At 58.3% G+C, this 26,012-nt stretch overlaps 1 protein-coding gene across 2 annotated transcripts in view; it reads left to right on the top strand.

Moving 5' to 3' along the window:
* Positions 1–26,012, top strand: part of UNC5A (unc-5 netrin receptor A) — a 60,566-nt gene that overhangs the window by 33,345 nt on the left and 1,209 nt on the right. Inside the window, exons 2-15 of one of the 2 annotated variants that reach the window (XM_044228927.1) lie at positions 11,264–11,485; positions 16,611–16,754; positions 17,016–17,119; positions 17,266–17,446; positions 18,121–18,288; positions 18,859–19,023; positions 20,047–20,235; positions 20,341–20,643; positions 23,455–23,542; positions 23,791–23,959; positions 24,119–24,352; positions 24,490–24,639; positions 24,720–24,884; positions 25,593–25,771. In XM_044228927.1, coding sequence (XP_044084862.1) covers positions 11,264–11,485; positions 16,611–16,754; positions 17,016–17,119; positions 17,266–17,446; positions 18,121–18,288; positions 18,859–19,023; positions 20,047–20,235; positions 20,341–20,643; positions 23,455–23,542; positions 23,791–23,959; positions 24,119–24,352; positions 24,490–24,639; positions 24,720–24,884; positions 25,593–25,771 — 2,461 coding nt within the window. The remainder of the gene's footprint in view (positions 1–11,263; positions 11,486–16,610; positions 16,755–17,015; positions 17,120–17,265; positions 17,447–18,120; positions 18,289–18,858; positions 19,024–20,046; positions 20,236–20,340; positions 20,644–23,454; positions 23,543–23,790; positions 23,960–24,118; positions 24,353–24,489; positions 24,640–24,719; positions 24,885–25,592; positions 25,772–26,012) is intronic. The other variant, XM_044228935.1, reaches the window with a different exon arrangement.

Here is a 26,012-nt window from a genome sequence, read left to right as displayed (position 1 = left end):
TGCAGGGGAAGTTAGAGTGAGGGGAAGGGTACAGGCATGCAGTGAGAGGGGTCATTGGGGCACTGACTGGCTGCAGGGCATGGGCTGGTGGCTGGGATGAAGCTGCTGCATTGGGTGGGAGTGTTATGAGGAGCTGACCCTTTACCTGTGGTCGGTCAGTGGGAGCCATTTCAGGGGTTTGAAGTGTGGGTTGAGATTTTCTTTCTAGAAACAGCACTGTGGTGGTACAGTTGAGGATGGCACGAAAGCCAGGAGGTGGTCATGGGAAGGCGTTTGGGGCAGTGTGGGGTGGGGGCTGAGGAGTTGGGGAGCCATACAGCGAGAGGAGAGAAGTAGTAGTAGGTGAGAGGCCGGGGGCACTCAGGGGCTCAGAATAGTGGTCAGGGAGTAAGAGGGCCTGGTGGCTCTGGGATTCCCCATGAAGCTCCTTAGGGGTATAGCCCTCTGACTGAGAGCAATCCCTGGGAGCAGGAGGTTTGGGGGAGCCACTGAGCCCAACTTGGGATGTGCCTGGTATGAGGTTCCAGGAGGCGTCCAGAGACAGGAACAGTAGAGCTCAGCAGTGAGGGGCACTGGGGACCCTTGCTGGGAAACCATGGGAGCAGAAGCCTCAGGAAAGAGGAGAGCAGCGAGGCAAGCCACATAGTGGGGGACGGAGGGGGAGCTGGGGTGCAGGCTCGGGTAGGCTGCTGTGGTAGGAGCTGGATCTGGACTGCGTTTTCCTATGGGTCCCCATATACAGAGAGGTCCAGGTGGGCTCAGCTGCCGAGAAGGGGGTTACAGGATGGGTACAGGATGGTACAGCCATCCTGTAACCATCCTGTACCATGCATAGCGAGGGCATTGGCCACCCCAGCCATATTTAGCCCAAAGGACAGTAGGCAGTGTTGCTGTGTGTGTGTGTGTGTGTGTGTGTGTGTGTGTACAAGCCTTGGTGTGTGTGTGCCCATGGATGCCAGAACACTGGGCACAGTGAGTATGATTCTGGAATGCTGTGTGCCCAGGACTTCCTCGGTGAGACTGTGACCACTGGACAGTGCATGGGGCAAGGACTCGAGTCTCTCTTGGGCACTGCTGTGTGGCCCATGCCTAGCACAGTAGCTGGCACATTGCATCCATCGCGGACTTGGTGAACACGTGTGTCCTGGTGAATGGCTTAGAGCACTGTAGCCATCAGGCCTGGGTAGGAATCCATCACTCACTACTTTACCTCCCTGTTCCTTGGGTTTATTGCCTTAAAGTTGGGATTTAAAGTAGCTCTTCGCCTTCTAGAATTATGCTGAGGGTTAAATAAGAAAATCCATGTTCTGCTAAGACTGCGTGTGTGTGTGTGTGTGTGTGTGTGTGCGCGTGCATGTGTATGTGGGTGGGCATTTGCTGGCTGTGGTTGTGGGCAGCGGCTTCCACCGGCCAAGGGCACGTCGTAATGCGCCTCCCTCCTGTCGCTGGGCTCTGTCCAGGGGCTGAAACTGCCCAGCCCCATGCAGCGCACACTGAACCAACCCAGGTGAGGGAGCGAAGCCACGGCTCCTGCTTCCACCCCTGGCCTCCACTCTGGCCAGGCTGGCATTAAACCATTGAGATATGAAATGCCACCCTATCCGAGACAGGGTCTTTAATTAAATTAATTGCCAGCAACATTGTAAAAATGCTGATGGGGTCATAAATGGCGCATCGGCAATGCCGTTCATCATCCCTCTGGACTCGCTGGGGCCTCACCTGGCCTGGCAGGCTGAGAACCCCAGGGAGCTCTACAGCCACCAGGGCCTCTGGCAGGCAGACCAAGGGAGAGGGGAGTGGGGGGCACCTTGTTTTAAGGATGCATGTGTGCAACAATTGTACCACTTGCAGCGCGGCCCAGATGGTTACCTGGCAAGGGGCAGCTCTGGAACTGGCTGGGGCACCGGGGAGGGGAAGGGCAGGCGGTCCTTCAGCCTGCTCGCAGGTCGGAGGTACCCTTGATCCACGGGGAGTGTGAGAATCGGACCCAGCCTGGCCACTGATCGCTGAGTGACCTTGAGCAAGTCCCTATCCCCTCTGAGCCCCAGCTTCCTCATTAGGAAGACAGGTAGACCCCCACCCCACCTGCCTGCGCAGGGAGAACCCTCCTGTCCTCCCTCCCACAGCCTCCTGCCCTGCAGGGAGCGGTGCCAGAGATCCTGTTAAGTCCTTTCAGCCAGGGCTGCCATCGGGTGCTGGCAGGGCCCAGAGCTTGCATGCTGACCTCGCACTGAGCACTGGGGAGGAGGCTGGGCCGGCGCCCACCGCCCACCTCTGCCAGGTGAAAGGTGGAGGAAGCTTGCCACGCACACATGCACACACGCACGCACGCACGCACACACACCACCACTACCACCCTAACCAGGAACGCCCACAGCAGCACACACTGCACCAGCTGAAGATTCCATAGTAGGAGAAAGCCCTCCTTCCCTAGTTCTCCCTGGGCTGTGCGACCACATAATTACCCTGGATTCCATTCTATTTAATTGCAGCTTATTAAATTCTAACCAGCCAATTATCAGCCACAATTACAGCTTAATTCAGGGACACAATAGCTATTTTATCGTTTGTTAATCAAATGCTTATTTAGGCCTCAGCTTTATTAACTATTTCTCTGGCCCATAGCAAGGCCCTGCGGTAGGAAGGGGCAACGGGAGGAGGCCCCTGGGACCTGTCCCCCCATCACAGCACTCCCTCCCTTGGCACCCCACTAGTTTCTAAGTCTCCTTGCCTGGTGGGCTTGGGGACCTTAGTGATGGTAGCAGTGTGACAGAGTGTGGGCACTGGGTCAGGGCAGGTCAGAAGACCCGAGTTTGTGGGTTCCTGAGCTTCACATGTGTTTATCAAGCACCTGCTATATGCCAGGCCCAGGGCTGGGTTCTGGGATTACAGCAGTGAACCTAACAAGCGTGGTCCCCACTGTCATGAACAATTCAGGAAAGGGGACATGGAGAGTAACAAGCAAACAAGTTCCCAAACAAGATGACTTCTGGTAGTGGTGAGTGCTGTGAGGAAAATAGCCTGGGAAGGAGAAGGGAGGGTAGAAGGGCCACCTTCAGACATGGTAGCTTGGAGGAGGTAACGGTGCAGTGGAGACCTGAGGGATTCAAGGGAGCAGCTGTGGAAGAGCAAGGGGCAGCATGTTAGAGGCAGAAGAAGCAAGTGCAAAGGCCCAGGGGTGAGATAAGCTTGGAAGCCTTGAGAAAGAGAGAGCATTGGCATGGACACAGAGTTAGCAGAGGACAGCAAGGTGGACAGGGCCAGACACTGGTCCAGTCAATGCCCAGAACCCGTACCCTATGCCTGGCCCTGACTGAGAGGTGTCAAGAACCCACCCAGCCCTTTGGAGTGTGATGACCTTACGTAAGTCCTGAGCTTGCATTCCCTGCCTGTAGAGTGAGGGGCCAGCAGAGCGCCCCTGAGCACAGCTCCCAGTTGACACGCCAGGTGTGTGCAGCTGCGGACAGTATGGCCTGGCCACACCAGGTGTGAGTGTCCCTCAAGCAGACAAAGTGGCACCGTCCTCCACCCCTACCCGCTTTGTCCTTTGCAGTTAGGACTGTCTGCGTGTCCCCCTCATGGCACCTGTGTCTGTCCTTGTAACCAGGCCCCCGGAGCCCACTGGGGAAGGGGGTGATTTTCCTCCGATCTTGGGGGGGTGGCTGCCGCTGCTGTGGCACTTCCACGCAGGCATCGTCATGGAAACAGGAGTGCCATGCACGTGTGTATGTGAGTGTGGGCCAGGGTAGCAGCCCCCCACACTGTTACTGCCACCTCATGCACACTCCTAGAAGGGAGAGGCTGCAGCTGCGTCATTCCTCACTCACTGACCTTGTACCCACTGGGGCAAAAGAGCCTGGCCTCAGACCTGTGCCCCTGCCCAGGGAAGTCCTCACTACTGGGAGCGATAAGCAGCGCCCACGAGATGAATGACTGAGGGATGGGCCCAGAGGCAGAGCAGGGAAAGAAGAGAGGCTTTGGTGCACACCTCCAGCCCCCAGGCAGGGGGGCAGCCTGCTGTGGGGTCAGCATGTGTGCCCTGGATGGGAAAACCGAGGCTTAAGAAACAGCAGCAGCCGGGGTGAGGGGGTCCTGCAACAGCCGAAGGAGCCCCAGAAGCAGCAGACAGGCTGCGCAGAGATTCCTTACATGTTAGATTTGGAGGAATTCTGAGGCACCTACCCCAGCTTGGCCTGACCCTGTGGCACCCCACTGTCACCTCCAGGCAGGTCTATGTGTCCGAGCTGCAGCCTGGAGCCTCAGGGTTCTTGGTGCAGCTCCCAGGTCTGCGGTCCCAGGGCCTCCAGAGCACCATTCCTCCATGGCCACCCCGTCCCGCCGCTGTCTGTGCGTCTCTGACAGCAAGTGCAGCTTCATCCCTGCTTCTCAGAGTCTCTCAGGGGAGCTCCATCATCGTGCAATTGCCCACATTTAAAACCTAGTAATTCAGGAAGCAATCTTGGGCTGTGGAGGTGCAAGTTGGCAAGAGAGCAGAACTCGCTGGTCCCCTGCATATCTCCGCCACCCCCTAGCTCCCCACCTGCCACTGTGGCCCTGGCTTCCTGCCCCAGCCCCTCCCCAGACCTCTCAGGCACACTCTGCCTCCCTGGGGTCCAACACAGGTGCTTCAGAAATCAGGTTCCCCTCCCATTGATTTCCTTGATCGCTGGCTTGCTTGATTGGAGGGCAAGCAGAGCCAGCTTCCCGTTGGATTTGGGTGTGTGTCTTCCACTTCCAGCCTTCCTCTCTGGGTCTTGGGCTCATTTAAGGGGGTGATGTTCACCATGCATTCAACAAACACCTACTGGGCACCCGCTGTGCGTCACACGCGGCCAGGCTCCGGGGACGTGCAAAGGGATGTCACTATTCGGTCTCTGCCTTCACGGTACTGACTGTGGGGAGACAGACTTGTGGATGGGGACGATATGAGGTTGGAGGCACTAGGTCAGTTCAGCTGAGCTGTGGCAGATCAGAGGAGGTGTGGCAGGCTCTGGCTGGGGGTCCAGGAAACTTCCCAAGGGAGGACGTATTTGAGCAGGCCTCGAAGGGCAAGTAGAAGTCACCCGGGCAGATGGAATTACCAGGCCTTTGGTACTGGCCCAGAAGAAAGAGGGGTTTCCTTCCCAGCAGCCCCACCCAAATCCCAGAGTCCCATCAGCTCACATGGGACGACCTGTCCGTCTGGGAACCAGTCAGTGTCAGATGCCCACTGCTTGGGCAATTTATGGGCTCAGCCCACCTGGACTGAATGAGCATTTGGGCTAAAGAGGGTCAGGGGAGAGCATCCTCTGCAGAAAAGCAGGTACCCTTAGCCAGAAGTCGAGGGAGGCAGAGCCTGGCACGCAGTGTGCACACGCCCTTGAGGAACAGCAGAGTCAAGGTGCCATCCCACCGGGCACAGTTGGAGGGAGGCTCTAGAGGCAAGGCCAAGTGGCAGCTCAGGCCGTGCACCAACAAGGCCTCCAGTGCCAGGTGAAGGGCATGGATCATTAGCTTGCAGCACTCTCTCCTCTCCCCCTGCCCCAGGGCCTATGAAGCCTCGACACCCAGGCCCCATGGAGACCTACCAAATGCAAATCTCCAGGCAAGGCAGTCTAGGAACTTAAGTGCCCAGGGGTCAGGGGGCTCCAAGCTGGGTGAATGGGCAGGAAAAGTTCAGGTAGAGAAAGAGAAAGACGCCAGGCCGCGGCTCCCTCTCCACCACATTTCCAATCCCAAATATGTCTCATGCATAGCCAAAGCAGGGACTGGTGACTCTGACTGCCAGGACTATTGGGAGGTTGAAAGGAGCAGGGGGCGGCAGGGGCTAGGCGGGCCCAGGGGAGCAGCGCGCACATCTCCTGGCTGAATGAGGCTGGATGATACCCTGCCCCCACCCCACTCCCAGGACTCAGTCTTTGCTCAGATAATACAAGTTCATTAATAGCTTGATTAATCACACCTCATATTTTCATGGTGCTTTTAAAAATAAAACATTTGAAAGCACTTTCACACCCACCCTGGGCCTCAGAGTTGCACGGTAGGTCTTATCATCCCGCTGCAAGTGAGAAAGGGAGCGCTCTGAGGAGCAGCAGGGCAGGGACCACGTGTGCCCATGCAGGAGCCTTCTCCCTGCCTACAACTCCACCTGCAGGCCTCTCTGCACAGCCTCGGGCTCTCCCTGCAGGGCAAGAGTGAAGTGGCCATCCTTGGCAGAGTGGTTGAAATTCAAGAGAAAAGAGGGGGTAGTCATTCCGTCACTCAACAAACACGCCATCAGCATCCTGGACTTCCGCCCCAAGCAAGTACAACAGTGTGCAAGCTATTCTGAAAGTACCAGTTCTGAAGGCACTGTGGAGAGAGGCTCAGGGGACAGCGTGGGCACTGGGACAAGTGACAGATAGTGTGGTTCCAGGAAGGCATCCCAGAGGAAGTGGCACATTTGCTATAACTTGAAGGCTGGGTGAGAGCCCCCAGATGGACCGCATGGGGCAGGTCTGCCACGGGGTCCCCTCCATTAGATGCTCCCTCATCCACCTGTCCGCTGCCTCTCCTGCCTCTCTCCACTTGTTCATGTGGGAAGATCTCATCATTCCCTTGCACACAGCTCTCCAGAGGCTCCCATTGCCATTGCAGTAGAATCCCAGCTCCCTACTGGACCTAAAGACTGCAGGTCAGGCCCCTGCTCCCTGTCTCTCATGAGTCTTCCCTGCCCTCGCTCCACTCTGGCCATGCTGACCTCCTCACAGGCCTCACACAAGCCTGTCCGTTCTCTGCCTGATAGCCTCTGCTGCTCCCTGTTCCTAAAACCCTTTTCCATCTGGCTTTGGCATTCAGGGCTCTGCTCGGATATCACCTCTGCAGAGACATCTGCCCCGAGTCCTCCTCCCCTCCAGAGCCCTTGAGCCCACACCCTTTCTGAAATAGCACCCCTTTTACCTGCGGTGTAGCCCTCAGCAACATCTGGAATCCTTTATTTTGTTTTATTTCTCCAACTTGGAGAGCAGGGGCTGTGTTTGTCTTGCTCACTCTATCCCTGAACAGGTCTGGCACTCCAGAAGTGTTTGTTTGAATGAATGAACAAATGAATACATTTCAAATCATGGGAGCCCTATGTGAGGGGAGGGAATCAGTCCCAGCCTCAGCTCTGGCCAAGCCCCCACGTGCCTCCACATATACACAGATGAACCTACGTGGTCTTTCAAGCCCTTCTCCCTTGTTGTTCATTATGAGGGATGCTGGGGGTGGGGACTGCTTGGAATGTTGCTTCCACTCTTCATGGGGCATCCAGAGCAGGGGTGTTGGCTTGGGCTGACTTGGGCAGCCAGTGCCCTCCTGAGACAGGTGGGGGCCAGCTGGCCAGCCCTAGGGCTCACTAGAAGTTGGGTCATGCTTTGGGGTCTGGTCTGTATGCAGGTGACCAAGAGACTATTGGGGATCTGCCAGTAAGTGAAAGTGGTTTTCCAACTGATTTCTGGTAAGGCAGCTAGGCCATGGCCTTAGCAGGTAGGAGAGCCTTGGCTGGGGCCTGGTGAACCAGAGCCTCTTGGGGAAGTGAAGGCTGGGATTTGGGGCCTGCCGGTGCTGTTTGTAGCCTGCACCTGCCAGCCTTCCTGCAGCCCCTGGGTGTCCAACCCAGCAGAGCAATCCACCCATGTTCATTGTCTCAGTGGCCCCGAGGGCAGCAGCAGTAGGCAACCCACTCCAAGTCCCCAGTTGTGAATGCCAGCACTAGGCAGCCTTGAGTTAGCTGCCCACCTGTTTCTCCTGTGTAAGAGTTACAGCACCAGTGAAGCCAGGCCCTTGGGTGCAGAGGGCAAGGCGATATGTGTGGTTGCCTGGGGGAGTGAGGTGGGGGACCCCTCTTTCCAGAGGAAGTGACAGTAGAGCTGGGCCCTGAGGACAAGGTAGGGAAGTGCTGGCAGAGGAGGGAGGAAGGGGGTTTGAGACAGAGAAGACCATGGACAGAGACCTAGAGGTGGTAGGGGTGGTGCTTCGAAGCGATCAGTAAGTGTTTCTGCACAGGAAGGCGAGAGAACTGTCTGTGCTGGAACGGAAAACTCAGGGATGCCAGCCAAAAGCAACTGGCTCCATCCTGAAGCATCCATGGGAGCCAGGCACACAGTAGAAAGCAGAAGAGGCAGGCCTGGGGTAGGACAATAGGGAGTGGTGGGGAATGTGGCAAACTAGAGAGCTTGGGCCCTGTGGGAAGGATCACCTGTCACTGGGCCGGGAGCATGGACTGTTTGGTGTTGTCTTTTTTTTAGACAAGTACAGGATTCAGTCAAAGACAGAGATGCTCACTCTAGTAGTGGCTTGCGGTATGGAGGGGGAGGGACCCGCGGCTCATGCTCCGCCTTAGTTCAGGCAAGAAGCCTGAGGGGGACAGTGAAGGGTCAGGCCAATCATGTGCTGACCACGGGGTTGCAGGCTTCAGGGCCAGAGGAGGTGAAGCCCACTCTGAAGCTTCTAGTAGCTCCAAGAGGACATGCAATGGGGCCTGAATTTACCCCTACCTGTAGCCTCAGAGTGTCCTTGGTAGAGGGGATAGCTGCAGCCTGGAGGGTGCCCCCGGGTCCACCCCGTAAATGCCTCCCCTCAGGGTGAGGAGGGGAAGGCCGCACCAGCGTGGCGTGACGGAGGCCCTGGAGAAGTGAGCTATGTCCCTTATTGGTCACAGTACATTTATTTTTCATTAGCAGTTAAATGCAGACATGAGGGATTGTGCTGGGTTCAGCAGGCAGCTGACGTGAGCAGTGCTTGGTGCCGCAAGCAATAGGGTGGCTAGAGGGCCACTCGCTGCCCGTATTCCCAGCCGGGACCCCTGCCCTTCCAGCCCTGAGCTAGTGGGCAGGCACCGGCCATTGCTTCCAGCCTCCATGAAGTGAGGTGCAGGGAAGCCTGGAACCTGCCACTGAGGGGTCCCATCCCCCGCTGGAGCTACTGACCCCTGCCCCCCCACCCCTCCAGGCCCCACTCAGTGGTCAGGCTTGGCCCTTCTCTGGGCAGCCGTGGGGTCTGCGCAGACACCACGTCTAGAGGGGCCCCAGGCCTGCTGGCTCCCTGCTCCAGGCCTGCACGCAGGAGCCCACGCTCCCGTTCGTGTGCACACCTTAGGCCTACGCCTGCCCCAGCCCTCCCTAGCAGAGTGGTGAATGGCCGCCCAGTGACAGCGAAGAGGAAGTGTAATAACAAAGGTCACGACACTTTCTGAGTCCAGGGTCCAAGTCAGGGGGTGCAAGGGCCATGAATTCACCCTAGGAGCTCAGTTTCCATCTGTAAGACTGTTCCTCCCCTCTGCCTGCACCCCCACATTCCTCACCTCCACCAGACCCCAGGGGGCACTGGCAGAACCCTGGAGCAGGCAGGATGGAGAAAGGGAAGCTTTGTTTCCCCAACGGCAAGTGTGCTTTTCCTGGGTAGGTTGGCCTTGGTCTTGGAGCTGAAGCAAAGTGCACAGGTCATGCCAAAGAGAGCTCAAAGAGGAAAAGACAGGCTGGGGAGAGACCGGGGGGAGGGGGTGGATGGCTGTGCTGCAGATGCCATCTGGCTGAGTCAGATACACCCTCCACACCCCCCCATCCCTCCCACCCAAGGGCATGACTCCCCACCCCAACCTGAGGGCAAGGCATCTGGCTCTGTGCCTCAGTTTCCTCAAAGACATTGCTGTATGGCTGCTGAGTTAGGGGAGAGGCATTCCTTTGCCCTCAGAAGTGCAAAACTGCTAGGCCCTGGTGTGAGCTGGGCACAGTGCCTTTTCTCATCTCCTCCTCACAGCTGCCCGAAGAGTGGGGTGCTCCCTCTGGCAGGCGAGGAGACAGGCTTGCGGTGGGGGTGTGTGTGCCTGAAATCACACCAGGTTTCAGCCTCTCTTGGCTGGCATTCCCGGCTCACCTGAGCTGGCCCAGGACACCCACAGGACCAGGCACAGATCCCCTTCCCAAAATCACAGTCTGGGGGTGGAGAGGACAGACTCCCACCTTGGAAAGAGTGGCCCTGTGCAAACGGGAGGGAAAGGGCCATGTGGCTGCCCTCCACACAGAGAGGGAGCCAGGCCTTCTTGGGTTAGAAGCCCACTGTGGGTTTCAGACTGCCCCCAAAAGGGTAGATGGTAGAAAACCCAAGAGGCCCACCACGTGAGGGACCTCCAGAGTTTCCCGAGGGACAGACAGGACCTCGGTGTCACAGATAAGTAATGGGTGAATGGCTAATTCACCCAAGGTCACCACTAGCAAGGAGCTGCATTGGTCTCTGAAGCCCAAGCTCTTCCCTCTTTATGCCCAGAGGCCACTGTTGATTGTGAGAGTGGGTTGTGAGAAATCACAGTGGCCCTGAGGGAAAAGCCAGGCTGTAAGGGGCCTGTTTGGTGGGCGACTGGCTGGAGGCTGAGGTCACCCCATCTCCATCCTCCCACTCCCTCCCAACTCACCCTTCTCCACCCTTCCAGGGGTCCTGCTGGTCCAACAGACTGTCAGACTGCTGTGGGGGAGGGGGGATGACCTCCGCCAAAGCCTCAGAGCCAATTACCTGTGTCATTAGCAACAAATGAGTTGTGGATGCTTGTGGTTTTCAGTTAAAATTAGAAGGAAGCATGTATTCGGGTCTCCTTGAAGGGGCGGGACCTAGCCTGGTCCCTCAGGCTCCCAGACACACACTTCTAGCTCCCACCCTGCCCAGCAGCACAGGCTCCCCCCCCACCCCTCCCCTGGACCTCTCCTATAGCACAGCCACCAGCAACCCCCATATTCTCCCTCACAGATGCCTCTTCTCCTCCTTCTTTCATATGCTATTTTCTGAGCACCCCCTGCTTCCAGGGGCCGAGAATGGAAAAGAACCCAGAAGTGGCCTCAGAGATGCCGGACATGGAAGGAAGGGACCCTGCCCACCTGTCCTGCTGGGGTCTTCTCCCTCCCTCCAGCACTCTCTGGACCTCTGAGGGTGGTGGGCTACCTCCCCAGGTCCCTGAACTCCTACCTGAGTAACAGGAGGCCCTAACTTCTGTTGTCTGTGGAGGGCCCCCTAAGTGCTGGGACTCCCGCCCCCATCTCATTTCTGCTCTCCATAGTCTTCCAAAGTGGGTGGGCTCTCCCCATTTGGCAGAGGGGACACTGAGGCTCAGGGGAGCATTCAGTAGCCTGGATCGCTGGGCTGGAGGTGGGAGCCTGGCCCCATCAGCTGCCTTCGCAGAGCCCAGCCTCAGCCCCTGAATGGGCACGCAGCCCCCACGGGCCCCAAAAGCCTGCCAGTGGCCCCGGCTCACCTTCCTGCTCTGCCCCCACTGCAGGTGCCCAGCAGAGTGCTACGGTGGCCAACCCGGTCCCCGGTGCCAACCCAGACCTGCTTCCCCACTTCCTGGTGGAGCCTGAGGATGTGTACATCGTCAAGAACAAGCCGGTGCTGCTGGTGTGCAAGGCCATGCCTGCCACGCAGATCTTCTTCAAGTGCAACGGGGAGTGGGTCCGCCAGGTGGACCACGTGATAGAGCGCAGCACGGATGATGGAAGCGGTGAGTCTTGGCCGCGCAGCCAGGCAGGGCCCAGGGAGGGGAAGCCAGTTTCCACCTCAGGGAAAACAGAGGCCCAGAGGGGGGTTTGCAATCGCCTCTGGCTACACGCCTATGAGGAGGCCAGGATGTCACCAGCCCCGTGCCCACCACCCCAGCTCCCCAGAAGAGGCAGGACTCCCACACCTAGGTCTCCCTGTATGTACACCGGGGCCGTCCCTAGGGGGCCACACCCTCACCAGGCCTGACCACTTGGGAGGGCATGAGTAAAAGGGAACCCCCTACAAAGGCCCCCGGATGCTGCGGTTGGAGGGACATAGGGCTGAGCTAGGCCAGGGGCAGCCTGGTGAGAGGTGCCAGCAAAGAGAGGGAGTTAGGAGGGAGTAGCTCCCAGAGGACAGAAGAGCTCACAGGCCTCATACTCCGTGAGTGTTTGATCTGCGTGTTCACTCACTTGCAAATTCCCTGAGCACCCGCTTTTGTGCCAGCGACAAGCCACCACCCTCAGAGAGCCCTGGGGGCTATGGCGGCAAGAGGAAAGCGTGCTGAGGCTCCTCAGAGGAGGTGACGTGGAAATGAAGGGGTTCTGAGAGCTAGTCCGCTAGTCCAAAAGAGGAGAGGGGAATGGAATTCCAGGAAAGGGCTCAGCATGAGCAAAGCCTTGGAGTCGGAGTGGCGGAGTGGCGTGCTGCTCAAGGTCAGCAGGGAGTGTCGGGTGTGTGCACAGGGAACAGTGGTGCCATCTGGAAGACTCGCCCATCAGGCTCTGGAGTGGGGTCACAGTCCCATGGGATTTCAGACTGCCAAATGGCATGGTCAGAGCTCTGGGTGACACTTGGGGCCCATGTGGGTGAGGGGACTGATGGAAGGGGCAGGCCTAGAGACCCAGAAGAGACTGAGCGAAGATGTGGAGGGAGGGGTTCCCGGAACCGCAGGCAGACTCAGGAAGTACCCTTCCCATGGGATACCCTATTCTGTGCCCCTATCCTGGCCTCAGACAGCGTGTGGGCTTTGGGATGTGAGTGAGAGCGCTTTTCTGGGTCCCAGCACTCCCCAAGAGCAGGCCTGGTGGAGCTGACGACCCTCCCTTCCTCCTCACTAGCTGGACCCCAGTTCGGTTTACTTCTTCTCCCTTCGCTCTGGCACTCTGTGAGGCCCCTATGTATGAGGAGCCCTCAGGTTGAGTCCCGAAACACACAGCACACACTTGTAGGGCTGCGGCCTCTAGTGTGAGACGAGCATACGCTGGCCGTGCCCAGGACAATTCATGCTGATGTCAAGGCAAGCAAGAAACCTCAGGCCCAGAAGGGTGGGCTAAGCTGCCAGGCAGGAGGGTCTGGGTAGCCCAGGAAAGATTCCAGATGAGGAGTAATTTCCAAGCATGAGTCTTAAAACCTCCTGGAATGAGCATTTCCCAGGCGGAAGGGCCACAAGACCCAAACGCAGAGACCCAGGTATAGACAGAAGGGGCCCTGGGGGGCACACAGCTGGACATGGGGTTGCGACCACACCAGAACCTTGGAAAGCTGGTGCCGGGCAGAAGGAGACTGCAGGATGGGTCCTTGCCTGGGAGAACGTGGAAGCTGTCCCAGTAACCGTGATGTGAGTAGCCTTGAGTTTAGGCTGCGGGTGACTTGGTCCTCAGAGCCAGCCTGTCATGTTACAGATGGCTGTGACTCATCAGGGCCCCAAAAGGGTTCCAACCAAATATTCTGGTCCCTAGAAGTCACACCTGACTCTCCCCTGCTCGAGTCAGCAGGGGCAGGCCTCCTTGCTGCCAGGTGTTGGCTCCTGAGTTAGTGGTTCCTGCCCCGGCCTGAGTCCTGCGCTGGCTGGGCCTAGACACAGCTGCTACTTGCGGCTTCTTTCTTGCAGTCCTCAAAGGTTAACCCTGTGCCAGGCCCAGGTTAGCACCCAAGATGATTGGCCACCTTCGGACCCCACCTTCAGACCCCAGCAGGTACCAGAAGCCTCCCTGCCCCTGCACCTTTAGGGCCTGGTGGGGTGTCTGCCCTCCCTCAAATGGGAGTGAGGAGGGTCCCCTTGCAGGTTGGTGGGAGAAGCCATGAAAACTCATGGACCCTGTGTGAACCCAGCTCCAGGCCTTTCTTCTCTTCCCACCCCACACCCAGGGCCCAGCACCACTTTGGGGCATGATGAGGCCTCCCACTGACAGAGCCCCCAGGAAGAGGACAGATGAGGAGAAGGAAGCTATAGTCAGGGACCTGCCTTCCTGCATCATTAAGGGCCTGTCTGAAACTTCTTAGAAGTTTGAAGGCTCTAGGCCAGTCTCCAGCTGCTCCCAGGTTCCCCCTCTAGGCTTCCCCACAGACCCCTCCTTGTCTCCTGCCATCAGGAGATCTGGAATCCAAGGCTTGGCTGAGACCCAGGTCAGGGCCTGCATAGCTGTCACAGGCTGGGCCACATATGCCAAGACCCACCACCCCACACTCCCCAACAGACTCTTCTGGCTTTGCTCCCTTCAAACCAGGTGGAGAGCAGAGCTCGTGGGGACATATCCCTCCCATAACCACTGTGGCCCTTTCCTGCCCTGAGCATACAAACTCAAGCGTCCCATGGCCAGCACATCTGACTTTGTATTGACCTTGATTTCTCAACCCAAAACCATTCAGTGCTTTGAGAAGAGATAGACTTCCCTTGCTCAGGAACAGATGGCACTACAGTGGGGAGTGGTGCTGTGCAGGGACTCAGACCAAAGACCCTGACCCAGAAACATTCTGTTGTCAGGCGGGTATGGAGGAGTCCTAGGTCAGCACAGATCTGCAGCCCCACCCATTCCTGTGTGGGTAGCTGGGTGGACACCCCAAGAGACAGCCTTCCTCTCTTCCCCTCACTTGTCCCCATTCCCCATCCAGAAGGCCAGGAGGAGGGACCAAAGCCTGAAAACCCTCAAACCCAAACCTGCTGATGCTATAAAAGCCCCAAATCAGAGAGACCAAGCCTTGGAGTCCCACCTGGGAAGGTAATTTATTATGTGTCAAACAAACTGGTTATTAGAAGCAGATTGATGAAAAAGTGAGAATCTAAACCCCAACTTGGCCTCAGAGCCCAACCTCCACCCCTCTAACCCTCCATCTCCCAAAAATACTCAATACACCCACACTGGGGCCTCCCCATGTGCCCACAGCATTTACACACCCACTCACACCCCACACGCTCCGGGGCCAGCAGGGACACTGCATCCTTCCTCCCCGGCATCTACCCAGTGACCTGCAGGGAGGAAGGCACCGTCTTCACATCAAGGACCAGCAGGGCAGTGTCTGGGTCTCCTCCTGAATCCACCACCCTCCTGGAGCTTGTGGGCCTCAAGGGTGCTGCCGGATCTGGGACATCATGGACAAACTTGGCCCTCATTCATGGCAGCAGGAAGGAGATGAGGGGGTGGCAGTGGCAGGACAGAGAGGGGAGGAGATGGGGATAAAGAAATAGGAGTGCTTAAATTTAGTGCTGTTCTCCCCAAACTGAGTTGCCTGAGCTCCCACCACCACCATGGGGGATGCAGTAGTCCATCCATCCACAGACCTGTCCACTCAGGAAGGCTACCAGGTTCAGAATGTTCTAAAAGTCTCTCACCACTAACCCTAGAGGCTTAGAGCTGGAGGGCCCTGTCACCACCCCCAAGTGTATACACGGCTCCTTGTGCTTGTCAGGTAGCTAGAGCCCAGGGCCCTTCTCCTGTATACAGACCCTGTGAGGGACCCTCTGTTCTCAGCCCTCACCCTACCGCCAGAGAATACACATATTTTTCACCTTCGAGAAAAGGGGTTGCAGGCAGTGGCCAGAACAGAGGGAGCTTAGCCATGATGACCTCAGCCAGAGGTGGACACCGCCCCCCTCCACCTCCTCATCTCCGTGAGAGCTTGTTGGGGGCAAGGGCAAGGGGGGAAAATCTGGGGACCCGGTGTGGGAGCTGGAGAGACACATGAGGAGGGGTCTGGGCAGGGGTCAGGGAAAGACATGTTAAAGAAGTTAAGAGGGAAAACAGCCTCCCGGACTGCCTGCTCAGCTGGGCTGCTGCCCCTCCTGCAATGCAGCCCTAATTGAATTTCTCTGTTAACAATGGAAACACATTGGTTGCCCGGCCTCTCTCCCTTTTTCTGATAAGCCAATGACCCGAGGGAAATTGGGGTCAGGAGAAGGAGAAATTGGAAACAGTCTTGTCTCACTCCTGGGGACACTGGTTTTGGCCAAGGGCCAGGAGACTAGAAGAGGGCTAGGATCTCCTGTCCCGGGTCCTCAGAGGATTTGGCCTCCTTGGTGTCCCATTTTTGGGGTCCAGGTATGGCAGCAGCTCAGTCTGTCCTTGAGCAGAATCCCTTCAGCCCAGCCCAGTCAGGGCAGACAGGGTCCCAGATACCCATCACTGGCCAGCTTCTCCTCTGCAGACTGCCCCCTCACCCACCCCCCACCGCTTCTCCGTGAAATGGGCAGGGGGGATCCCTGAATGCACTGTGGATTCAGACAGCCCTGAGCAGCTACAGCAAATCACTGTCTCTCTAAGCCTCTGTTTCCTTATCCGTAGAGTGGGAGCAATACCATCAAGGGAGTAGATTGAGGAAAAGAAGCCAGCATGTGGGAAACTCTGGCTAAGCCCCAGGGGTCTATTATCATACTACATAATCGCTGTAATTATACTGTTAATAGCTGTTATTATATTATCACATGTCATAATCTACCTGCTAAACCCCAGGGAGAGGAACCAGATCCTTCCTCACCTTTTTTAACCACAAAGGCCCCAGAGCTATCCTATCTGCCCCACCCCTTCTGCCTTGGGTCGTTGAAGGCCAGTCTCTGTAGCCCAAAACTCCTCTGTACTGTTGTCTCTGAAACAACAGCAAGCCCCTTTAGAGACATTTCTGCGGCTGCAGGGAGACAGGCCTTGGGTAACAAAGTATAGTGAATGGAAGAGCTAAGGACTGGCTCCTGGCCTTCGGGAGATATAAATGGAGCATCTCCTGGGGCTCCCGCAGAGTTCCTTCCAGGCTAAGGGTTGCCTTCAGGGTCCCCTCTCCTTCTGAGCCAAAGACCCCCAGACATCTGGGCGGCAAGAACTGTGTAAGGCTTGGCACAACCAGAACTCTGGCTACCCACCCCTCCTGCCCCCCAGGGCTGCCCGCCATGGAGGTCCGCATCAACGTCTCGAGGCAGCAGGTGGAGAAGGTGTTTGGGCTGGAGGAGTACTGGTGCCAGTGTGTGGCATGGAGCTCCTCAGGCACCACCAAGAGTCAGAAGGCCTACATCCGCATTGCCTGTGAGTCCAGGGCCTGGCCCTTGGTCAGGGGTGGATGGAGGGTATCAACAAGGGTAAGGGTCTGTTCAGAAAACCTCAGGTCCTGCCTAGATGGCAGAGAAAGTGCCTCTGTCCACTCCCCAGCCACTCCCATATCCCCCTAGTCACTTGGCACTTTCTCTAGCCATGCGCCACAGCCGCTGCGGGACCAGGGGACAGGGCCAGCAAGGCTGAACCAGCCTGAGACACTCGGGCTGGAGGACACTCTTGCTCTTCTCCCAGATTTGCGCAAGAACTTCGAGCAGGAGCCGCTGGCCAAGGAGGTGTCCCTGGAGCAGGGCATCGTGCTGCCCTGCCGCCCACCCGAGGGCATCCCCCCGGCTGAGGTGAGAGGGGCTCTGGTGCCCGCTCCACAGGTGGGTAGGGCTCCCGGGTCTTGGGTCCTGCCTGCCCTGACGCCCCCAGGGGCTGCTCTCGCTCCAGGTAGGGCCAGCATGGGCGGGCAGTGCAGTGGCATGGCTCCCTCCCCCAGGTGGAGTGGCTCCGGAACGAGGACCTGGTGGACCCGTCCCTGGACCCCAATGTGTACATCACAAGGGAGCACAGCCTGGTGGTGCGACAGGCCCGCCTGGCCGACACGGCCAACTACACCTGCGTGGCCAAGAACATCGTAGCGCGTCGCCGCAGCGCCTCAGCTGCTGTCATCGTCTACGGTGGGCCCCAGTGCTGGTGGGGCAGAGGGGCTCCCAGGCATAGGGAGATGGGCAGCGATGTCAGTGGCTCCCTATGGAGCCAGGGCCCAGTGGACCAGGCTGTGGCCTCCCTGGGAAGGACAGGGAGAGGGCTTGCTGTGGCTATCTGGGAGCCAAGGGGCGTAACTGGGCTGAGGTGTGGGACAAGTTGGTGGTCCTCTGTGATGAGACCATCCCTTGGGTTACCTGTGGGCCAGGGACATTGTGCAAGTGGAGATGAGGGCACAGGATGGGAGTCTAGGAAAAGTAACAGACCACAGCCCATGCTCCTGTGTCCCAGGTGTGGGAAGTTGAGTGTTCCAGGCACCCCAAGAGCAGGCAGAGGGGGCGGGTGCCGGAGTTGCCCTCGTGAAAGACTGGGGTCTGGGCCGGAGGAGCATGGGAGCTGCAGCTAGGCCTGGCTGCCCTGGGCGCTTGCAGAGCCTGCTGGAAGAAGGGGCTGTGAAGCCAGTACTGCCAGGCCCTGGGGGTTAGCGAGCACCAGCACGGGCTCCCCTCCAGGGCATCTCTACCAGCACAGCCACAGCCCGCCCCTTTCCAGCTCACAGCCCCTCTGCCCTCCTGCCCTGGCCCCTGGGCCAGCGTGTCTGAGGAAGCCCCCGCTCCCTGACCCCAGTCCTTCTCTGTCCGGCCAGTGAACGGTGGGTGGTCGACGTGGACCGAGTGGTCCGTCTGCAGCGCCAGCTGTGGGCGCGGCTGGCAGAAACGGAGCCGGAGCTGCACCAACCCGGCGCCTCTCAACGGGGGTGCCTTCTGTGAGGGGCAGAATGTCCAGAAAACAGCCTGCGCCACCCTGTGCCCAGGTACCAGCGGCCGCTGCCTCCCGCATCGCTCCTCACCACGCCATCTCCGTGCCCTGGCTCCATTGTGCCCACCAGCCTGCCCCCCATGGCTCCATCCCACCCACCCCCACACAGGGCCAGGCTCAGTCCAAGACTGGGATGGGGTTTAGTGTGGTTGGAAGCAGGGCTTGGTCTGTGTCCAGGCTAGGCCTTAGCAGAGGGGCTGAGTCACAGACTCCGCAGTACAGTCAGGACAGGTACAGTCAGTGTGGGGCAGGCGCAGGGCACCGCCTGAGTCTACAGAACCACCTGTGCCTGGAATCACAGGGTCATCGTGGGACCAAGTGCCCTTGCTGCCCCAGGGCCAGGACGGCCCCATAGTGTGGATAGAGTAAAGCAGACCCGGCATCATCGTGCCTCCCGTCATTAGCATGCGTCATTCAGGCCAGCCGGACACCAGAGGGTGTGCTCCTTACCACAGCATTGCACCTAGGTCTGGATGCCCAGCAGGGCCGCACTGGCGAACTGCCTGTGCTGCTGCCCAGGCTGACCACACCATCTCCTCTCTGTCCCTGTCTGTCTCTCCTCTAGTGGATGGCAGCTGGAGCCCATGGAGCAAGTGGTCAGCCTGTGGGCTCGACTGCACCCACTGGCGAAGTCGTGAGTGTTCTGACCCAGCACCCCGCAATGGAGGTGAGGAGTGCCGGGGTGCTGATCTGGATACCCGAAATTGTACCAGCGACCTCTGTGTGCACAGTGAGTCCACTCTGCCCCAGGAGTCCTCTTGATTTTGCCAGGATTGGCCCTGACCAGCCCCAGGGAGGTGACAGCTAAGGGAATCAGTCCCCTGACACAAGGTGTGCACCCTCTCCAAAGTTCAGGACCCTCTGGAACTCCCCATCCCTAACATACCCACACATGTGCTCGTGTATACCCCAGTACTTCCCCCACCTCTCCTGAAACATGCATACATGGGAACCTTTCCCCTGTCCCCCAGGCTTCTGGATCCCCCTCCTCTCCTACAGTTTCACCTCCACACGGTCCCCCAAGTACACACACAAGTCCTGTGGGGACACTGGGCTTGTGAGGCCTGTTAATTACAAGGCCATAACTAACAATTAAAGATCTCTGTTGGATTTTTTTCTCTAGAACACACCCTCCCCCATTCTTTCAATTAAAAACCTAATTATCTGTGTCAATTCCTTTCTGATGGACATTTCTTCCATTATGCAAAGCCCTTCTAAAATCAATATAGCTTCCTCCAGGCAGTCAATCACCCCCACCCCAGCCCTGCCTCAAGCCTGGGGAGGCAGACCAGGAGAAAAGCCCTAGCACCCCAGCTTCTGGCCCAGGGACATGGCTAGGAATTAGATTAGCAGACCCTCTCCTCCAGAAAGTAGAGCCCCTACTTTGGGGATCCCAGGAGCTTCCGCCAGCCCCAGCTGCCCTGGGCCCCAGAAGAGTAGGTTCAACCTGGCAGCCCACTAGGGCTGCCTGGGAAAGCGTCTCCTCCCCTCCTCCATCCTTCAGTAGCAGCAGCCTCAGACTGAATGAGCAGTGAGAGATGTGATTTGCCCAGAGTGACACAGCAAGGTGGTGGCAGATGCAGGGCTGAGATGCACACATGCTGACTCCATGCTCCCTGCCACCACATTTGCAGCCCCGCTAGTGCTGATGCCCAAGGAGTGAGCACCTCATCCTCCTGGGGCGTAGACCGCTGACCTCTCCTTCCCGGTCTCCTGCACCCTGCCCCTCCCAAGGCCGCGCTCTTTCCCGCAGCTGCTTCCGGGCCCGAGGACGTGGCCCTCTACGTGGGCCTCATTGCTGTGGCTGTATGCCTCCTCCTGCTGCTGCTCGTCCTCATCCTTGTTTATTGCCGCAAGAAGGAAGGGCTGGACTCAGACGTGGCTGACTCATCCATCCTCACCTCAGGCTTCCAGCCCGTCAGCATCAAGCCCAGCAAAGCAGGTGGGGTGCCCCCTCACTCCCAGCATTCCTGCCAGGCCCCCACACCAAGAACTGCCCAACAGGTCACCTCAGTGCCACCCCCTGAGTCTGTCTTTACCCTTGCAGACAATCCCCATCTTCTCACCATCCAGCCAGACCTCAGCACCACCACCACCACCTGCCAGGGAAGTCTGTGTCCCCGGCAGGACGGGCCAAGCCCCAAGTTCCAGCTTGCCAATGGGCACCTGCTCAGCCCACTGGGTGGTGGGCGCCACACGCTGCACCACAGCTCGCCCACCTCTGAGGCCGAGGACTTCGTCTCCCGCCTCTCTACCCAGAACTACTTCCGCTCCCTGCCCCGTGGCACCAGCAACATGACCTATGGGACCTTCAACTTCCTCGGGGGCCGGCTGATGATCCCTAATACAGGTGAGAAGGACTCCAGGGTGCCCCAGGGAGCTCTAAGAGGCAAAACTAGCCTTGTGTCCCTCCTAGAGGAGGATGGGACAGCTCTTGATGTTTTTCCTGGGCTGCTCACCCTCACCCCAAGTGCTAAGCCAGGCACCAAGGAGTGGGGAGAGAGTTTTGGAGAGAATCCAGTCATGGCTGGCCGTAGGGCCGGCACCGAGGCCATGGCCAGAGTATCTCCCTTCCGTTACTTCAGGGCACAGGACTACTAGCCATTCATTTGCACAGTCAGCCAGCCCATGTGCCAGACTCTGCACTGGGCCCTGGGCCCAGAGGTAGGACAGGTGCCGGCCCCAAGGAACTGTGGAAGGAATGGAGAGATGGCAGAGGACAAATGCCGGGACAGGGGGCTGCTCCGCCCACCACCTCACAGAAACCCTTCTGACAGGGTCCACGATAGGGACTCCACAGACCCTTTCCATAGTCCCCTTTTGAGGAAGCACAGCAGCCTCTGGTGTTCCCACCCTGAAAGTCTCTTCTCCCTCAGCTCAGATGACCCCACTTGCCCCTGATTTTCTTACCCCTCTCCAGCTGCTCCTGGTGCCTGTGCCCTAAATGTAGGTGTTCCTCAGAGCTCCCTCCTGGCACCCTGTCGCAGAGCAATCTCGCCTACTCCGTGGCTTTAATCGCCATGTCTGTGCAGATCACTCCCACTCCTCCATCCCCAGCCACATTTCTCCTGGGCGACAGAATCATACACCCAGCTGCCTCCTGGGCAGCTCCATCTGGATGTCTCACAGTACCTCAGCTTCCTGGTGCCTAAAACAGCACTGTCTCCCACCCTCCTCCAGAACCTCCTGCTTTCTGGCTTTCCCCACCTCAGGGACAACAGAGTCAAGTTGCTCCAGCCAGAAACTGGAGGTCACCTTGACCTTCTACTCTTTTTCACTTGCCCCCCTCATCTCCACAACAGCTTTAGTCAGTCACACACCAGTCCCATCATTCTTCCTCCTCAAAGGCTCCTGGTTTGCCTCTTCCCCACTGCCTTTTCTGGCTCAGGCCACCATACCTACCTCTTATCTGGTTCAAGGCAACAAACACTCACAAATGAAGCCAGACTTAATCATGTCCCTCCCCTTCTTGAGCCATTTTTGGGGCTCCCCAGTGCCCCACACAAAGCCCACATAACAAGAACACAGTGACCTCTCTGTCCCCTGCCGGCCAGATGCAGTGGCCTCTACCTTCCTATGCACTTTTTTCGTGCACACGGCAGTCACAGTGGGCTCTCGGCACTCCAAGCACACCATTGCTGCCCTTTGCACACACGGTTCCTCTGCCCCCATTCACTAACTCATCTGCTAGCTCTCATTCAGGTGTTGGCCTGGCAGCTCTCCCTCTCTGTGCCTCATGTCCTCCTCACGGGGCTGCTAGGAAGATGAGGTGAGATGGTCATGTCAAGCTCTTAGAAAGGGACAGGCACACAGTGACACTCAGCCTTTCTTGCCCCTGGGGCAGGAGGGCTGCCCACCCCCCAGAACCCTTTGCTCCACTTGTCCTTCTGCCCCACCCCCACCCCCCGGGGCTGAGTGCCTCAGGAGACCAGGGCCCCTGGTTTTTCCTCACTGCCTGAGTACTGGACATGAGCATCTACTGAATGTATACGTCCGCCTCAGAGAGCAGTCACACATGGATCTCTGCGACTGTCACCAGCACTGGCAGCCAGTACCAGGAGGCAGCACAGAGCTGGTGAAGGGAGCAGTAGCTGTAAATAGGGCTACTGTGCCTTCCCTCTCCTGCGCTTCTGTTTCTGGGAAGTGGTGATACTCCAGCCAGCCCACCTCAGACTTCACTCTGGAGCATAAATGCAAGCTTTGGACTTGGTGGGATAAAGTCATAGAATTCCTTCCTCTCCCCAGTCACGTGCCTCCAAGGTCCCTTCTGATGTACGCGCCCCCATCCCCAAAGAGCAGGAAGGTAGAGCAGGACAACTCCTTGCCGTCCTCAGAGGAACTCTGCAGCCCCTGCCCCACTGGCTCTCCCCTGCAACCACTCCTCACTGAGCAGTCCCTTCTGGTGCTGCCGAGCTGGACACTGCACAGAGCTGAATCCACCAGACAAGAGGACATGAGTGCAGTGTCTCCCAAACCAGGGAGGGCTACCAAGGCCAGCAAGGCTCTTAAAGGCCTGCCCTACCTACAGGCGCTGCTAGCAAATGAGGAGCAAAGTCATGGTGGCTGAGAATGGCCATCCCCAAAGATGGCCAGGGCCGATAGGAGGAGGAAAGCTTGGGCAGAGCAGGAGGACAGGGCACCCAGGCAGAGGTGTGCTCAAGAGAGGGGGGCTTCAGAATAGCCAAGAATACAGCACAGGCCGGGCTAAGGAAGCTGCTGGAAAGGCTGCCAGGGCCAGAGGTTAAGGGCTAGGCCAGGGAGCTGGACCTTATGCTGGAGGCAGGGAAGGTTTTAAGCAGGAGTGCCCTGGTCCCACCCAGTGTCTTTTGGGTGATAGGTCAGGTAGGTACAGAACACCTAGCACCTTTTGTTCCAGAACTTTCTGTGCTCAGGCTAACTAAGCATGCTTTTTCCACCCGAGTTCCCTTAGCCTCTCTTGGGGTCACTAGGACTCCGTTTCATGCCTGTGTGGGTAGATGGACAGCTTGGCAGTCCCTTTGGCACCTCTGTCCCCTGGCAGTCCCTTTGGCACCTCTGTCCCCTAGTCCAGGCTGGCAGTGGTCAGTCCGCAAAGGGAGGTGCCTGTAGGGGCTGGGAGAGAGGGGTGTTTGATGTCTTTGCAGCCCTGGTAAACCCCAGCCCTCCTCCTACTTTGTCACAGGGATCAGCCTCCTCATTCCTCCAGATGCCATACCCCGGGGAAAGATCTACGAGATCTACCTCACACTGCACAAGCCAGAGGATGTGAGGTGTGGGCGCGGGCCCTGTTGCTAGGGCTGGGTGGGTCCTGCCCTCTGCCTTCAGTCACCATGACATCCCCTAGCCATCCACTGTCAGACTTGGTCTAGCCTAGCCCTGGGGAGGGCAGGGAAGAACTACCCATAAGCTCCATCAGCCCTGGGGCCTCAACCCTGGGGTGCCAATTGCTCTGCCCCTGCCAACTCCCAGGACAGCCCACTGACACCTTTCCCTCTCCACCCATATTTTCCCACTTGAGGTTGCCCCTAGCTGGCTGTCAGACCCTGCTGAGTCCCATCGTTAGCTGTGGGCCCCCTGGAGTCCTGCTCACCCGGCCGGTCATCCTCGCCATGGACCACTGTGGGGAGCCCTGCCCAGAGAGCTGGAGCCTGCGCCTCAAAAAGCAGTCCTGTGAGGGCAGCTGGGAGGTGAGCAGGAACGGCCCTGAGCCCACCCACCTGAGCACTGAGGAGTTCAGAGTGGAGCCTGGGCTTCCCACCTGGCCCTTGAGCTACCCTCTCCCCAGTCTGGCCACTCCTTACCGTTGGAGTTGGCCATGAGCTGACCCATGGGGCCCTTGCCTGCAGGATGTGCTACATCTGGGAGAGGAGGCACCCTCCCACCTCTACTACTGCCAGCTGGAGGCCGGCGCCTGCTATGTCTTCACTGAGCAACTGGGCCGTTTTGCCCTGGTGGGAGAGGCCCTCAGTGTGGCTGCAACCAAGCGCCTCAAGCTGCTTCTGTTTGCCCCCGTGGCCTGCACCTCCCTCGAGTACAACATCCGAGTCTACTGCCTACATGACACCCACGACGCACTCAAGGTACCCCCCCGCCCCCACCCTGCCACAGGGAGGCCACACCACCACTGGCACTGAGGGCCTCTCCTCCTGGGAGGGGCAGCAGTGGGGAAGGTGCTCCGGGCCCCAAGACTCAGCTGACCACCTGGGGTGTGCTACAGGAGGTGGTACAGCTGGAGAAGCAGCTGGGGGGACAGCTGATCCAGGAGCCCCGAGTCCTGCACTTCAAGGACAGTTACCACAACCTGCGTTTGTCCATCCACGATGTGCCCAGCTCCCTGTGGAAGAGCAAGCTCCTTGTCAGCTACCAGGTGAGGCCGCTCAGGGTGCCTAGAGTGGGCACAACCAAGGCTGGGCACACCTGACTCAGCCTCTCTGCCCGCCCCCTCAGGAGATCCCCTTTTATCATATCTGGAACGGCACCCAGCAGTACTTGCACTGCACCTTCACCTTGGAGCGCGTCAGCCCCAGCACCAGTGACCTGGCCTGCAAGGTGTGGGTGTGGCAGGTGGAAGGCGACGGGCAGAGCTTCAATATCAACTTCAACATCACCAAGGTGGGCAGAAGGGGGCATCAGCACTGCAGAAATGTGCCTCCCCCCACCAACACACATACACACACACACACGCGCGCGCGCGCATTCGCGCACACACTGGGCCTGTCCTGCCACCAAGCCCACCTCCTAGAAACTGCTTAGCAGCTTCCCCCAAGTCTCCAGGGAGAGAGGTGCAGATGCAAACAGACAGATGCAGACAGATGCGATTGCAATCTGACTTGGGGGTGGAAATTGAAGAGGATGTGGGAGCAGCAGGAGGGAGATACAGAGCCTGGGGGCCTTGGGGTTTCCAGGAGGAGGAACTTTGTACCATGCCTTGAAGGATGAGTAAGAGACAGAGAGTGAGGGAAAGGGGGCTTCTGACTGTGGGAACTGAGTGGGGAGGACAAAGATAGTGAGATGAGGACAGTGAGTTCTGAGTAATCAGTAGGGGTGACTTGGGGAGGGGTGATGGGGAGAGAGGACGGGAATGAGGCTTGATAGCTCCTCTGCACTGGCTGTGAGACTTTGGGTAGGTCACCATAGCTCTGAGCCTTGAGACCTTCTAAACTCTAGTGAGCAGAGCTCTGGCATACCAGGGGTGCCCAAGAAATAGTACCCATGCTACCCCCATGCTGTGGTGGTTTGGGTGCTCCCCCAGCAGGTGGTGGCAGTGGGCCTGGGCCATGAAAGTTCTAACAGGCACCTCCACCCCTCCCCCACCTCCAGGACACAAGATTTGCTGAGCTGCTGGCTCTGGAGAGTGAAGGGGGGGTCCCAGCCCTAGTGGGCCCCAGTGCCTTCAAGATCCCCTTCCTCATTCGGCAGAAGATCATTACCAGCCTCGACCCGCCCTGTAGCCGGGGTGCTGACTGGCGGACTCTGGCCCAGAAACTCCACCTGGACAGGTGGGTGGGAGATGCGCAGGGAGGGGCTGCAAAGGCCCCCTGCAGTCCTTCCTGGTGGGAGAGGATGGGCGGGGTGGGTAAGAAGCTCAGTGGGGCGGGCAAGAAGCTCAGTGGGGCAGGCTTGCACCCCGACCACCAGCAGCCAGGGTATCCAGTGCACTTGGCCAAGGGGAGGTCCTGCCCTTGGGTGGGCTGAGAGGCAGAAGGGTACAGCGTGGGGTGAAGCAGGGCTGCTGACTGG

This window comes from Neovison vison, chromosome 1, assembly GCF_020171115.1.
Source record: "Neovison vison isolate M4711 chromosome 1, ASM_NN_V1, whole genome shotgun sequence".
Lineage (NCBI taxonomy): Eukaryota > Metazoa > Chordata > Mammalia > Carnivora > Mustelidae > Neogale > Neogale vison.
The sequence above is the reverse complement of the archived record's forward strand: the minus strand, read 5'-3'. Positions and strand labels throughout refer to the sequence as shown.